General features: G+C 45.7%; 1 protein-coding gene across 3 annotated transcripts; it reads left to right on the forward strand.

Annotated features, from left to right (window-relative positions):
* The first annotated feature begins 785 nt into the window (after positions 1 to 785).
* On the forward strand, positions 786 to 15,591 carry LOC148686995 (uncharacterized). Of its 3 annotated transcripts, none has more exons than XM_088662683.1 (7): positions 786 to 974; positions 4,412 to 4,469; positions 6,304 to 6,419; positions 8,396 to 8,509; positions 9,600 to 9,708; positions 10,871 to 11,041; positions 14,307 to 15,591. In XM_088662683.1, the coding sequence occupies exons 2-7, from the start codon at positions 4,421 to 4,423 to the stop codon at positions 14,360 to 14,362; spliced, it is 615 nt and encodes a 204-aa protein (XP_088518809.1). In that variant the 5' UTR covers positions 786 to 974; positions 4,412 to 4,420; the 3' UTR covers positions 14,363 to 15,591. The 3 variants fall into 3 exon arrangements, with proteins under 3 accessions (XP_088518809.1, XP_088518807.1, XP_088518808.1); XM_088662681.1 differs by having other exon boundaries at positions 800 to 974; positions 14,280 to 15,591; XM_088662682.1 differs by having other exon boundaries at positions 800 to 974; positions 6,307 to 6,419; positions 14,280 to 15,591.
* Positions 15,592 to 16,336: the final 745 nt, after the last annotated feature.

Below are 16,336 nucleotides of genomic sequence, written 5' to 3' on the forward strand. Positions count from 1 at the left end.
CTAGCTTGTGTACAGGGCTGGATTTAGCTTTGATGAGGCCCTAAGCTATTGAAGGTAATGGGGCCCTTTATATGTCCAGCTGTCCTTTGTCAACAACAAATTGTCGCTTTTTTGTGTTGAATATATGCTTGCTATGTGGTAATTGATGGACCTAATAGGTCCATACACAACACAAAACACTGTCGCTGTATGTAGGTTTTATTTTGTTTGTTTTTTATCTTATATTTTGGAAATGTACATCCAGTTTTTTCCCCTTTAAATTTTGTTGGGGCCCCCAAGAGAGTGGGCCCCGAAGCCAGTGTTTCCCAACCTTGTGCCTCCAGATGTTTTTGGACTACAACTCCCATCATCCCTAGCTAGCAAGACCAGTGGTCAGGAATGATGGGAATTGTAGTCCGAAAACATCTGGAGGCACAAGGTTGGGAAACACTGCCCTAAGCTACAGCTTGTTTAGCTTATATGTAAATACGGCACTGCTTGTATACTAGGGGTTGCCTGCCCTGCTCGCTCTGCTAAGCCTAGACTAGCCGATCCAATAGCAATCCAACCCCTCTGCCAATCCAATATTGTGTCCTATATTTCTAAGCAGTGAAAAATTCTGGAGCACCAATATAGGGAGAAAGGGCACCAGGGGTAGGGGGGCTTGTAAACTGGCCATATATGGTTGATCTGTCTGGACTGAGATCAACTCAACCCGCATACCTCTGTTTTGACGCTTAGTTCTTGGCTTGAATTCCCAGAAACCCTAGAAGGTGGAGGAAACGCTTGCACTTTCAGTTTAGAGAGTGAGGGGGAATTCCAGGTTTCTGGGAATTCAAGCCAAGAACTAAACGTCAAAACAGAGGTATGCGGGTTGAGTTGAATGTAATAACTTAAGAAATCATTTACTTCGAGAGAGACAGAGACTCCTGCAACAATACCCAAAGTTGAACAATCATCATCTGGACGTCCTCACTGAGCATCTACGCCAAAAGGTAAGCAGAGCAGCATCCTGATTTGTTTGGGTCTCTTACAAAAAACAGCATTTGTGAGATGTAACAACAGACTTTGCAAATGAGATACCTACTTAATGGCACCTGGCAAATTTTGCAGACTGGCATTCTAGGACAGTTCCCTTGGAGGAAGCTTCTCAGTGTACTTCTCTACTAAATGAAGTCAAGGCGAACAAGTGAAATGTTGAGGGCTAGCAACCTGAGGGCTTATTTGCAAAGCTACAGTATTTTCAGGATGGTGGCTACATTTCGATTTGTAGCCAGAAATTCCTAGAGGTCTTTCCTAAAGCAAAGACACATAGAATTGTGCTGTCCCTTTGCAAGAAAGATAAATAAAAATATTTTGTTATGGTTTTGTCTGTCTCCCAAATAGGATGGGGGGGATTTATTCTGGGGCTCAGCCCTAATACATGTTTCTCGTACTATGTGCAAAGGGGTTTCTCGATCATGCCCATTTAGGACTTTCTGAGGGCTGAAAAACCCTGAATTTAAAGGGCAAAAGGTCAAGGAGAACAGTGGGGTGGGAAGTATCTCATGTGAAGGCCCATATTTTCATGGGGAGGCAGGGTGATGCAAATCTACTCTAGACTGCAAATTCTGCTCTGGAGTAGGGAAGTCCTGAGTTCATAGTGTGGACACATCCTGCCTCCAAAGCTATTTTAGGCTGCAATTGTAACCCACTTGCCTGAGCCCCACCTTGGTAGTCAAATGGCTTGGCTCCCAAGTCCCAAGCACATTGGCTCCTGAACACCGCAAGCCCGGAAGTGAGTGTTCCCGTTTGCAAACATTTTTTGGAAGGCGAATGTCTGGCGCGGCTTCCACCTGAGTGCAGGAAGCTCCTGCAACCAATCGGAAGCCACGCCTTGGTTTTCGAACAGTTTTGAGAGTCGAAAGGACTCCCAGAACGGATTAAGTTCAAGAACCAAGGTACCACTGTATTGAAAATGTAATACCACTATTAAATTATATGAAAATGATATGAAGTGGAATTATGAATGATATATAACTTTTAGAAGACATCCGAAGGCAGCCCTGTTTAGGGAAGTTTTTAATGTTTGATGTTTTATTGTAGTTTTAATATTTTGTTGGAAGCCTCCCAGAGTGGCTGGGGAAACCCAGCCAGATGGGTGGGGTATAAATAAATAAATAAATAAATAAATAAATAAATACCAGTAAATAAAATTTATTATTATTATTATTAAGAAGTTATATAGAAAATAGTATAGGAATTAATACCAAAAAAATACAACACCCATTCCCTGCAAAAAGAAGCATTCCCTAAAAAAAACCTGAGTACACCTCTTATATCAATAGGCAATGGGAACAGGAGATGGACCTTTCCATTAATTATACTGTTCATGTGGGCAGATCCACATAAAACATAGACTATGAATTGCCGAAATCTACCTGGCAAGGGAGAAAACGTGCAAGTGGGACACCGGGGAACTTTGAAACACTGCCGTTGTTATATAGTGAGTCCAGCCAGTGGTAGTATAGTAACATCTTTATTCATGGCAGCAAGCAAGCAAGTAAAAAGGCACACGAAAACCCCAGCCCTGCTGCTATATAGAGGCACTTGGGCTAGCCTACCCAACCCAAGTGAAGCTAATTAAAAGCAGTCACTATCTGCCTTAACTGGGACGCTGGCGGCACTGTGGGTTAAACCACAGAGCCTAGGGCTTGCCGATCAGAAGGTCGGCGGTTCGAATCCCCGCGACGGGGTGAGCTCTCGTTGCTCGGTCCCTGCTCCTGCCAACCTAGCAGTTCGAAAGCACGTCAAAGTGCAAGTAGATAAATAGGTACCGCTACAGCGGGAAGGTAAACGGCGTTTCTGTGTGCTGCTCTGGTTAGCCAGAAGCGGCTTTGTCATGCTGGCCACATGACCTGGAAGCTGTACATCGGCTCCCTCGGTCAATAACGCGAGATGAGCGCGCAACCCCAGAGTCATCCGCGACTGGACCTAATGGTCAGGGGTCCCTTTACCTTTAACTCCCATAACTAGTTCCTGGCTGCTCTGCTACGGTGCTGTGCCTGCAAATTCAATACGCAACAGCCGTGCTGTTTTGCCCAAACTTGTTCTGCTTTCACTTTTGTTTTGGCGCTGTAAGTGCTGTTCCTGTTACTCTTATCATAATGCCAAGGTCTCCGTCAAAAGCAGGAAATGCATGTACGAAAGTCTTCTACAGAAGAGAAACACGACTTGGCAGTGCGTCATCTGTCTTGATCCATCAAGGGTGCTCTATTGTGTGGAGGAAACATACCAGAACTGCTGGCTGCAATGGCTATCAGGGCTCCAAGTAAAAGTAGTGATTATTTATTTCACCACTGAGGGAGGGTGGCACTCTGCACATGCTCAGGCACCCACTCGTTTATTATGGCTTGAACATGAGAGCTAAGTGGAACAGCCATGCACAAAGGCAGCATACCTCTAACAGAAGATCATAAGAAGAGCCGGCCAATGGCCCATCTATTCAAGCGTCCTGTTCTCACAGTAGCTGAGCGGAAAACCAGTAAGCAGGATCTGAGCCCAAGGGCCCAACCAGGAACCAAATGCAAAAGGTTGGATAGATGTCAGTATCTACGTCCAACTCTCTCACCACTCCGATCATGTGAAACTCCTCCTTAAATCCCTACCGTTGGAAAGAAATCCCCAAGGGGGTGGGGAAGCTCTAACATTTGCTGATAGCTTTAAAATCAAAGCCAGAGTTGGCATCCGATTGATGCATGTTAAGATCACTCTTTTAAAACAGAAAATAAGTGCTAAATCGGGTTCTCTATTCATTGAGAGCACGTGTTGCGGAAGGGTTAACAGGACATCCCCTGGGGTTTCTGGGCAGATTAGTCTAAATGGCCACCGGGCGATTGGACAGTTTGTTGCTGGGGGAAAAGTCATGTTGTAAGTTATAATGATTGATAGTGATAGCGGGTATAAATTCCTTGTGGGCAGATTTTTGTTTTCACTTTTGCCAGTACAACGGATCTCCCTCCTGCCCACCCTCTTTAAGGGCCTTTTGCTTTGACATTGCTATGCCTGTCATGGCGTCGCCTGCTTTGGAAACACTTAGTAATTTTTTGATGGAGGCAAGGTGCCAAACTACAATTCCCACAATGCACTAAGAAAGGATGGGGAAACTGAGGCCCTCCAGGAGTTGCTAGCCTGCCATCATCCGACACCATTGGCTGAATGACGGTGGGGAATCCAGCAGCCTCTGCGAAGCAACAGGTTCTGTTGTTGCATTAAGGGCAGTTATGAAAGTCAGACTGGCATAAGGGCAACAGATTGGGGATGGGTTATCTGGGGCTGTGCAGAGCTGCTTCCCACCAGTCCCAGCCAGCATGGCCGACGATCAGGGGCGGTGGGAGTTGCAATGTATGCTTTAATGCACATCTCGTCTCATCCCAACACAAACATTTTGTAGGCTTTCAAGATGGGAGGAGTACAAGCATCTATGCCGCCTCCGGAAGAAGATCTGTATGGTAAATAGAAGTTCTTTCTTATGCTTATATATGGCTATTGATCTGGATCCTCTATATCAGCTGTTGGGAATCTTTGGCCCTCCAGATGTTGTTGGATGACAACACCTGTTAGTCCCAGCAAGCATGGCCAGGGATGATGGGAGTTGTCCTTCCCCAGCATCTGGACGGCCAAAGATCTCCTACACCTGCTGTATACAGTATATTAATAGTACTTCACTTAGTAGTGCTGCGTATCTTAGGAAATCATTTTATGAGCCCGTCACTCAACCACCCAGTGGCGTAGCTAGCCGTTCGGGGGCCCAAGCCACCACACCACTCCCAGGAGAGATGCATGGCTCGGGCGCGCTGCAGGCCCCACGGGAAGTGCCGCCCCCTGCTGTGTGGCGCCCAGTGGCCCGCCTCCCCCCCCCCAGCTACACCTCTCCACCCACCTCTTGAGATATCCTGGGAACAAGGCTTGAATGGTAAAAAATTAACTGCGCTCAGTGTTATTTTTCTAGAAAAAGGGGTGCCAGAACTCACCACGAACGCTTCCCTTGTTCTTTTACGATGGCAATGGCACCTACCTGAGAGGTGGCAGAACTCAGTTCCAGTGAGTTCTGGCTGGAAAAATAAAAGCCCAGGCTGCACTATATTTTTTTTCCTCCAAGGCTGGAGCTAGCGTTAGGCCAAGTGAGGTGGCTCAGATGCTCCAGGGGGGCAGGGAGCAGGGAGGTGTCAGAGAACAGATCACTGCATGCTACACAGTCTGCCCTTCACCCTCAAAGTAAGCCTGTTCTACTCAGATGTGCTGGAGAAATCTGTCCCATCACCTGTGTTCGGGTTTCTGTAAGTGGAACGGGGCTTCAATATGTGGCATGTGGGTGGGTGGGTACATTTTCTCCCTCTGCTCAAGCAGCCCTGTTTGTGTTATTGCTATGCTACCATTATAGTTCCTGAAATGAGCTTGCAGTTGACGTTCTGTTGAATGCATATTGCAGATGGATGCAGGGAAATTTGCAGCCGGGGTTAAGGGATGCCAGGCATTCCTATCAAAGCCAGATGTTTGGTGTGAAGAGGTCTTCTCTAAGGAGGTCTTCTTCTTCTTCCTCTTCCTCCTCCTCCTCCTCCTCCTCCTCTTCTTCTTCTTCTTCTTCTTCTTCTTCTTCTTCTTCTTCTTCTTCTTCGATCACTCGTATCCGAGTAAAGTAAGATTGTCTTCCATAAGCACAGTTTTAACAATGGGTCCATAAGTGACTGCGGAGGCCAATTCTGGATCCACACGTCCTTCCACAGTGGGGACATTGGTTTCCAGGCAGGAGTTGATCACGGATTTGCCAAGCTCACCTTCCTCTTAGCACGTTTCTCCTTTGCGTCCTGAGATCGAGTGTCTTCAAAGCCCATGACACCTTTGGTAAAGGCTGTTCTCCAACTGGAGCACTCGCAGGCCAGGGTTTCCTAGTTGTCAGTGTTTATACTACATTTTTTAAGATTTGCCTTGAGACAGTCTTTGAACCTCTTTTGTTGACCACCAGCATTGCACTTTCCATTTTTAAGTTCGGAATAGAGTAGTTGCTTTGGAAGACGATCATCAGGCATCCGCACAGCATGACCAGTCCAACAAAGTTGATGTTGAAGAATCATTGCTTCAACACTGGTGATCTTTGCTTCTTCCAGTACACTGGTATTAGTTCGCCTGTCTTAATCTAAGGAGGTACCAGCTGTTCCAATGGGAAGTGCAAACCATGCCATATACCTTGTATACTGTACTCAAAAACAGTCTTGCAAGATCAGATCAAAACCCTACCTGGTTCAGCATTCTCCCTCTCCTTCCTTCTCTCTGTGTCCTTTTAAGCAGAGAAATTGTCACAGCTGAAGCTCCTGCACCGCGACCCCCTGATGCTACTAATAGACTTACTGATGCTACCAATAGAGTTGGCAAAGTTGAAATCTGATGCCTATGAACAGAAGGTATGCTGTCTCTTATTGCAATATATTCAGCAAAGAATTTGCTAGGATGCTGAAGTTTTTATGTGTATTTGGAATTTGAGAGTATTTACTTTCTTTCTTTTAATTTATTTAATCAATTTTTCGATACAAACATCAAGCACAAAAGACACATGCAACGAAAACCATAATGACAGTAATAACACAGAATTTGAGAGTACTTTCAAGTGTCCTCTCCTGATAGGAGGCAATGACTTCTGTTCAGATGGGAGGTCCATACTGGGAACATCATGAGTCAGAAGATCCTGCTCCTGTTTTTCAGAAAACTAACATAGTGGAACACTTATTCACATAGGCTGCACACACCATGCATTTAAAGAACACCAACTCCTCAAAAGAACTATGGGAGCTGTAGCTTTTACCTCACAGAGCTACAAATCAGGTTCTCTATTCATTGAGAGCGCGTGTTATGGTAGGGTTAACAGGACATCCCCTGGGGTTGCTGGGCAGATTAGTCTAAATGTCCACAGGGCGATTAGACAGTTTGTTGCTGGGGGAAATGTCATGTTGCAGGTTAATGATTGATAGCGATAGCGGGTATAAATTCCTCATGCACAGCTTTTGGTTTCACTTTTGCCAGTGCAATGGATCTTCCACCCACCCACCCGCCCTCTTTCAAGGACCTTTTGCGATTGACATTCCTATGCCTGTCATGGGGTCGCCTGCTTTGGGGCAGGGGCCCGGTAGGAATTTTGTCCATTTGGCTGATTGGCTGTTGCCATTTGGTTTTTGCCTACTGCGTAGCAAATCGTCACAACTTGTAAGGTTGGCGGTTAGGCATTGGTTAAAAAATTGGTTGGTGGAGGGGTATGAAAAGGCTGGGCCTACCCCTCAAAATTGCTGCTGCTTATAGGGGTATTCCGTTAAAGGAATCCTGGGGCTCGACGGGCTCTCGTCTGTACCCCCGCAAGGGCTAGGGCCATGCAAGTGTAAGAGCCTCGGGGAACATTCGGGGAGAGGGGAAGGGCCTGACACCCAGCTCCATCCTCTCTCAGGGGGTGTTTACCTACTGACTTCCCTAGATGGCTAGGGATGTCAGATCTGTCCCAGGGCGGGGGACAGATGGATGAACCAATCCCTAAGCAACCACTCACATTTGGTTGGATTTTAAATAAAGTTGTGGCCAAAATAATGCCAAAAACCTTAAACTTAAATTGCTGTGTGATGTGTGAATTATTGTGGGGATGTCCTGTGACCTCGACACGCAACTAGGAGGACAATCTCTTAGCCCCCTGCTTGAATATTCCAACCTGGCAGTCCTTCTCTCCTGCCTCGTTTACATACTCAAGTGGTTAGTCATTTGTGTCAGAAAGGAATTGCTTAGTACAGTCGTACCTTGGAATCCATTCCATAAGTCCGTTCGACTTCCAAAATGCTCGGAAACCAAGGTGTGGCTTCCGATTGGCTGCAGGAAGCTCCGGCAGCCAATAGGAAGCTGAGCCGGATGTTCGGCTTCTGAACAATGTTCGCAAGCCGGAACACTCACTTCTACGTTTGCGGCATTCGGAGCCGAAATGTACGAGTGCCAAGGCGTTCGGCTTCCAAGGTACGACTGTAGGCTAGTTCTTTGAAGGTGGCGCGGAATCTCCAACAGAGGCATCTGAGCACCCCTGACAAATTACAATTCCCACCATCCACTAAGATGAGGGTGGGGAACCTGTCACCCTCCAGAGGTTATTGGACTGCATCCCTGACCATTGCCTTTGCCACGTTTTCTGGGTCTAGCAACCTCTGGAGGGCCACAGGTTTAAGGGCACCCATGGCAGTAACACCGGCATAAAAATAAAATATCAGGGACGGGCAATCTGTGGCCATACAGATGGTGTTGTCCTCCCATCAGTCTCAGCCAGCATGGCTAATGGTCAGGGATGGTGGGCGTTGGAATACAGTATATGTTTCAATGTAAGTATTGTCTCATCCCCACAACAACACTTTTGTAGGATTTCAAGATGAAAGAGGAACAAGGATCAACGCTGTCCCAGAAACAATCTGATGGGAAATCGGTACTGATGGACTTGATGCAGTTTAAGGAACTGGATGCCCATGCATTGAAGGTATGCTGTCTCTTATTGTGATATATACAGTGTGGAGTTATAGTCGCTGTGGGTTAAACCACAGAGCCTAGGGCTTGCCGATCAGAAAGTCGGTGGTTCGAATCCCTGCGACGGGGTGAGCTCCCGTTGCTCGGTCCCAGCTCCTGCCAACCTAGCAGTTCGAAAGCACGAAGTGCAAGTAGATTAATAGATACCGCTCCGGCGGGAAGGTAAACGGCGTTCCGTGCACTGGCACATGACTTGGAAGCTATACGCCGGCTCCCTCAGCCAGTAAAGCGAGATGAGCGCCGCAACCCCAGAGTCATCCGCGACGTCTGGACCTAATGGTCAGGGCTCCCTTTACCTTTAAGGAATCTGCTAGAATGCTGAGGGGTTTTTTTCCATGTGGATTTGGAATTTGATAGTACAGTGGTATGTTGGCTCTGGAAAATAATCCATTCCGGAAGTCCATCTGACTTCCGAAACGTTCAAAAACCAAGGCGCAGCTTCCAATCAGTGCAGGTGCCCCGGAAACAATAGCTGACAGTTGTATTGGACATTCGGCTTTCGGAAAAAGTTTGCAAACCAAAGCATTTACTTCTGGGTTTGCGGCGTTCGGGTTCCAATTTGTTCGTCAACTAAGCCATTCGAGAACCAAGGTTCCATGGTACCTTCAAGTGTCCTCTCCTGATAGGTGGCAACTTCTCCTGTTCAATGTGAACAGGAGGTTCACACTGTTCCCAGTGGGGAACATTGTGAGTCACACAAGGCCATGCTCCTGTTTAACACAATAGGGCACCTGTTTACCCAAGAAAAAGGAAAACTTAAGCATGTTTCAGAATACTTTTTACCCAGGGGCAACTTTTTGTCCAATTTAAGAAATTAATTGATCAATCGGCTAAAACACATACATTTATTTGGACCAACATTGTGCAACCTTGAGCAGTTTTACTGAGAAGCCCCACTGAGTTCAGCAATTGCTTGTAAGTGCCTGTAAAAATGCACCCCACATTTTCTTTAAACAAGTGTCAGGCTTAGATAGAAAAAAAGGAACTCAATACTCCTTATTCATGTTAACTGTTCCTGAATCTATTTCCCTTTTGTGAAACAGGTGAATGTCAAGGATAGCGTGGAAAACCTCGTGAGTGCCTTGCTTCAAAAAGCCCACAGTGACCTGGAGAAAGTGCGAGCCATTTGGATGTGGATTTGCCACCATATTGGTAGGTGGGGGTGCCTTGTATCTAAACAGCTCCCAGCCGATGTATAAGCCAGCCGATGTCCTTCGGTCAGGAAAGGCTATTTGTAGTGGATATGCTCGACTCTTTGAAGAAATGTGCAGGTAAATCCTATTGCCCCCAGCCATATATGGGAAGCAGTTGTCACTTGGCAGGGATGATGGGAGATCTAGAGCAGGCTTCCTCAAACCCGGCCCTCCAGATGTTCTGGGACTACAATTCCCATCATCCCTGGCCACTGGTCCTGCTAGCTAAGGATCATGGGAGTTGTAGGCCAAAAACATCTGGAGGGTTGAGATTGAGGAAGCCTGATCTAGAGAACCACAGGTCCCCGCCCCTGCTATTTTATACTGTGAATGCTGTTGAAGTAAAAATGCATATGTATTAAGTTGGAGTAGATTCATTGAATTCAATGGAGAATGATAAACTTGATTATAATGGGTCTCTTCCATACATGACTTAGTGGGATAATAATACTAATACTAGTTATACTAATGATACTAATAAATACTAATACTAATAATCCCAGTCAAAAAAGGAAGTGAAAGCAACCACAATCCCTTGACAACTTCTTCTGTGATCACTTGTAGCCAAGTATGATTGTCTTCCATAAACATAGTTTTAACAATGAGTCCATAATTCTAGTTACAGGTAGGTAGCCGTGTTGGTCTGAGTCGAAGCAAAATAAAAAAATTCCTTCAGTAGCACCTTAAAGACCAACTAAGTTTTTATTTTGGTATGAGCTTTCGTGTGCATGCATGCACACGAAAGCTCATACCAAAACAAAAACTTAGTTGGTCTTTAAGGTGCTACTGAAGGAATTTTTTTAATGAGTCCATAAGTTACTGTAGAGGCCAATTCTGGATCTACACATCCTTCCACAGTGGGGACATTGGTTTCCAGGCAGGAGTTGATCACAGTGTGGATTTGCCAAGCATGCCTTCCTCCTAGCACGTTTCTCCGACTGGAAAGGCTGTTCTCCAATTGGAGCACTCGCAGGCCAATGTTTCCCAGTTGCTGGTGTTTATACTACATTTTTAAAGATTTGCCTTGAGAGAGTCTTTAAACCTCTTTTGTTGACCACCAGCATTACGCTTTCAAACTATGACAATTGTGGGGTTCCTGAATGTGTTTCTTTATCCCTCAGAGTTGCAGGGATACAATGCAAATATTTGGCAGGAGGCTGCAAAAGTGACGACTTTAAAGGGAAGAGCCGCCATGCCTGGAATGCTGTTTATCTTGATGGAAAGTGGCATCTTTTGGACTGCACATGGGGAAGCGGTTATGTGGATGACTCTTGTAGCAAGTTCACTTTCAGGTATGTTGTTAGACAACAGAAGGCCCAGTCAGAGTGTGGGACACAAGTTTGGTTTGCTTCCTTTGCTTTCAGAGGTTGGTTTTTTCATCGATCATGTTTTGTTGTTTAGTCGTTTAGTCGTGTCTGACTCTTCGTGACCCCATGGACCATAGCACGCCAGGCACTCCTGTCTTGCACTGCCTCCCGCAGTTTGGTCAAACTCATGTTCGTAGCTTCGAGAACACTGTCCAACCATCTCGTCCTCTGTCGTCCCCTTCTCCTAGTGCCCTCAGTCTTTCCCAACATCAGGGTCTTTTCCAAGGATTCTTCTCTTCTCATGAGGTGGCCAAAGTATTGGAGCCTCAGCTTCACAATCTGTCCTTCCAGGGAGCACTCAGGGCTGATTTCCTTCAGAATGGATAGGTTTGATCTTCTTGCAGTCCATGGGACTCTCAAGAGTCTCCTCCAGCACCATAATTCAAAAGCATCAATTCTTCGGCGATCAGCCTTCTTTATGGTCCAGCTCTCACTTCCATACATCACTACTGGGAAAACCATAGCTTTAACTATACGGACCTTTGTCGGCAAGGTGATGTCTCTGCTTTTTAAGATGCTGTCTAGGTTTGTCATTGCTTTTCTCCCAAGAAGCAGGCATCTTTTAATTTCGTGACTGCTGTCACCATCTGCAGTAATCAAGGAGCCCAAGAAAGTAAAATCTCTCACTGCCTCCATTTCTTCCCCTTCTATTTGCCAGGAGGTGATGGGACCAGTGGCCATGATCTTGGTTTTGACCAAACAAACCATAGTTAACATTAAAACACCGTTTGTCAGATTTAGGTGAGACAACAAGCTGTGGTTAGAAGCTAGCTTCCAAGTTTTTACAGCTCTGGGGGGAACAAGGGTGTAGGGACAATGGAAGAAGGGTGGTTGGGCCAAGTTAGTACAAGACCTGCTAGCCTAACCCCCCCCCCAAAAAAAACCCCACACCTGACAACAGATATTTTTGTATTCCCTCGAGTTAAAAGACTGCTCAGGGATTGGATTTATAAACAGGAAAATGAGCAAGACTTATCTTTAATCCGTATCTCAAAATTCTCCCATTGGTACTACGGTATTTGCTGAAATCTCACTCAATACTTCACTCTACGTGGGGCCGCCTTTGAAACTGACCCAGAAACTCCAGTGGGTGAAGAATGCCGCGGCGAGACTCCTTATGGAATCCTTGCCATGGGATCACATTCACCCGGTGCTATACCAGCTGCACTGGCTCCCGGTGGAGTACAGGATCAGGTTTATGGTGCTGGTTTTAACCTTTAAAGCCCTATACGGCCTAGGACCCTCGTATCTATGGGACTGCCTCTTATGGTATGCCCCACGGAGGACCTTACGGTCTGCTAACAACAACACCCCAGGGAAATTAGACTGGCCTTGACTAGAGACAGGGCCTTTTGGGCTGTGGCCCCGGCCTGATGGAATGCTCTCCCACAAGAGACCAGGGCCCTGCGGGATTTGACATCTTTCCACAAGGCCTGCAAGATGGAGCTGTTCTGCCAGGCCTTTGGGCAGGATGCAGTTTGACTTACTTTCCTTTGTATAAAACAAGCCTGAAGGAGGTCCCAACCCGCTCACAGGTCCTTGTATGATCAGTGGAAACTGTTGGTCCTGGCAATTAATAACCACTCTCATTTCCACCCTGATCATTGCCACCTGCCCAGATTTTAACTTGTCTGAATTAATTTTAAGATAATTGATGTCTGTTTTTATGCTTATTGTGTTGTTTTTATGATGTTAGCTGCTCTGAGCCCGGCCTCGGCCGGGGAGGGCTGGATACAAATAAATTATTATTATCATATTATTATTATTATTATTATTATTATTATTATTATTATTATTATACTTGCTGTCACTTACCTTCCTCCCTGTAAACTGCATTTACAGCTCTCCATTTTCAAACAAGGCCTACATCAGTCTTAGATGGAAGATATAGAAATGTTCCAAGGCATTTAAGACTTTGCATTTGTGGGGTAGGCGAGGTAGAAGATCTCCCCCATTATATACTCCATTGTTAGCTCTGTCAAAACCCCAGACCCCAGAAAGAGATTTTTGGAACAGATGCTGACACTGCTACAGGGACAGAACCCTGAAGTGAAAATGTGTTGGTGATTATCGGTGATCTGCTTGTTACATACAAAACAGCCCTATTTGCTATAGCCGCTAAGAGTATTTGTGCTAGCTACACCAAAGTCAATGCTGTAGACTGTGCTGGCGATGCATGCATTTGATTTTGGGGGGGTAAATGGGTGTATATCTCTGGATTTATCTTAACGGGTTTTAATTGACTGGCTGGATCGGTAATTGAATTTGTAAGGAGTGTCTCCACCCCCATCGTTCTGCCCGGACACTGAGGTCCAGTGCCGAGGGCCTTCTGGCGGTTCCCTCGCTGCAAGAAGCCGAGTTACAGGGAAGCAGGCAGAGGGCCTTCTTGGTAGTGGCCCCCGCCCTGTGGAATGCCTTCTCACCTGATGTCCATACCTGCCAAGTAGCTGTCAGAGAAATAAGGGACCGGGCCGGAAATAGCAGGCCGGAAGTAGCGCTGCCGCCATTTTGGAACTGGGTGGAGCATGCTCAGAAGTGACTTTTGATGCTGCTTTGCCCAGTTCCAAAATGGCCGTCATGCCAGAAGTTGCACTGCAGCCATTTTGGAACTGGGCAGAGCAGCATCAAAAGTCGCTTCTGAGCATGCTCCGCCCAGTTCCAAAATGGCCGCCGTGCCAGAATAAACCGGGGAGAAACAAAAAAAGGAACAGCTGGAAAAACGGGGATTTCCCGGGGAAAACGGGAGACTTGGCATCTGTGCCAGATGTCAAAGAGAAAAACAACTACCAGACTTTTAGAAGACATCTGAAGGCAGCCCTGTTTAGGGAAGCTTTTAATGTTTTATAGATTATTGTATTTTAATATTCTGTTGGAAGCCGCCCAGAGTGGCTGGGGAAACCCAGCCAGATGGGTGGGGTATAAATAAATAATTCTTATTATTATTCTTAAACACAATAAATGATTGATTGATGAACAAGGGTAGGGCGTGTGTGAAGCTCGCTATGGCTCATTCTCAACAAGCTAAACTATGATTTCGCTTGACTTCTGAACTGGCCCTAGAATTATTCCAGCTTCATCCTTGGATAGCTTTGCCTTTTTGACCCTGATGCTGATTTAGGAAATGTTTTGAAATACGGCACTATTCCACCTTCTCCTTTTGCAGATATAACGAGTTTTACTTCCTCACCAGTCCTGCTCTGTTTGGGAAGAATCACGTCCCTGATGAGGATGAGTGGCAGCTGTTGAAGCAGAAATTGACACCTGAAGCAGCTTAAATATAATATACAGTGGTACCTCGACTTACGAACGACTCGACAACCAAATTTTTCAACTTACGAATGGGGCTAATGGCCGCATGCTTACGAATGTCTCGACATCCGGAAAAAACCACAGCAGTTTTAGATAGGGATTTTTCGACTTTCAAATTTTTAGATAGGGTTGCTTCGACTTACGAATGTTTCCGTTTCCAATGCATTCCTATGGGAAATTGTGTTTACAATGGCGTTTTTCGACTTGCAAATTTTTCAACTTACGAAGGTGCCTTCAGAACGGATTAAATTCGTAAGTCGAGGCACCACTGTACCGTGTTTCTCCGAAAATAAGACACCGTCTTATATTTATTTTTCCTTAAAAAAACACACTATCGCTTATTTTCAGGGGAGGTCTTATTTTTTTCTTCCTCCTCCTCCTCCTGCCGCGGCCGGCATTGCTGCTGCGCCTATCACTATGTCTTATTTTCGGGGTATGGCTTATCTTCCTTGAATGCTTAAAAATCCTGCTATGGCTTATTTTATGGCTATGTCTTAAAATAGGGGAAACAGGGTGCCTAGTATGTAATTTGATGTCCTTAAAAAATAATCACTTCTTTCTAATGTATTGATTCATGGATACTCAATTTGTGTTAGTAGCAGAAAGAATACTGAACTCACTCTCTGGTTATCCTTTATGAATAGATTTTTATTTTTTAAGTCGGCTATTTATTTTCTTTTTCCACTGCATTGGCAAATCATACTAGGTACAATCATTGTTCTCTTTGTATGAAGTTGGTGTGAGCTATTTGCCAAAGTAATAGTTTTGTAATGTAGCTAAACATTACAAAACTATTACTTTAGCAAATAATAATTGCTGTTGTGCAAGAAACTGATTTCTGCATTTGTTGCTATACCATCTAATTGTAATCGTGAGTAACACCAATGAAAGAACAATGGCAAGACAAATTGATGGACTATGCAGAGTTAGCAAAGTTAACAGACAAACTATATGAAAAAGATAACAGTGACTTTAAAAATGAATGGGAACCATTTACAATTTATCTGGAGAAACAACAAAAAGAAATGGACTCACTGGCAGGATTTGAATAAACTTTCACAACTTTATTTCATTTAAATACAGAGGATGACAATGTAACAGTATTCAATCTATATAAATAAAAATGTAAATGTCCGTTTGTACAAAATAAAAAATCTCTGAAAGTTCTTGACCGATTGTTTTGAAATTTTGACACAATGTTGCATTCGAAAATGGGAGTGTTTGCATATAATTAGATTATATAGATGTGACACCTGTGACAGGTAAAAAACATGCTTTTTTGGAAAAACAGCACCATCTGTTGGGCATCAAAGCAACACACACTATAGTAATTTTTTTACTCCCAGGATGCCTTGGGGTGCGTGGTGGCATCCTTCCAGCGTGAGCGTGCTGGGAGCGGGTGGCTGGCGGGCCCTTCTGGGAGAGCAGGGGCCGGATCCTGTCCCTTCACTGCTGGCACCTCTCCTCTCCCCCCCCTCGACATGTCTGCCTTGTATAAGGAACGGCAGCTGGGCCGCCTGCCCCCTCCCTGCCGGGATCCGCCGAGGGAAGCGGCCAGACCCTCCCAAAAATGTGCATGTGGTAGGCGGCTCCTTCTGGGAGACCGTGGTCTGGATCCTGTCCCTTTGCCGTTGACACCTCACCTCACCCCCACCCTCGGCATGTCCGCCTTTGATAAGGAACTGCAGCTGGGCCACCTGCCCCCTCGCCCGCTGGGATCTGCCGGGGGAAGCGGCCAGACCCTCCCCAAAATGTACATATGGTATGCGAGGGGGAGAGAGAGGGGGGTCGTGGTGGAGGGTGGTGTCACGTGGGGGGAAGATGACGTCATGCGCCTGGGGCAACAGAGAGAGGGGTGTCGTTACGTCATGCCCCTGTCCTGGGAAACGGGGACCCTGACTGAGCCACAGC

Source organism: Zootoca vivipara, chromosome 2 (genome assembly GCF_965207765.1).
Source record: "Zootoca vivipara chromosome 2, rZooViv2.hap1.1, whole genome shotgun sequence".
Classification (NCBI taxonomy): domain Eukaryota; kingdom Metazoa; phylum Chordata; class Lepidosauria; order Squamata; family Lacertidae; genus Zootoca; species Zootoca vivipara.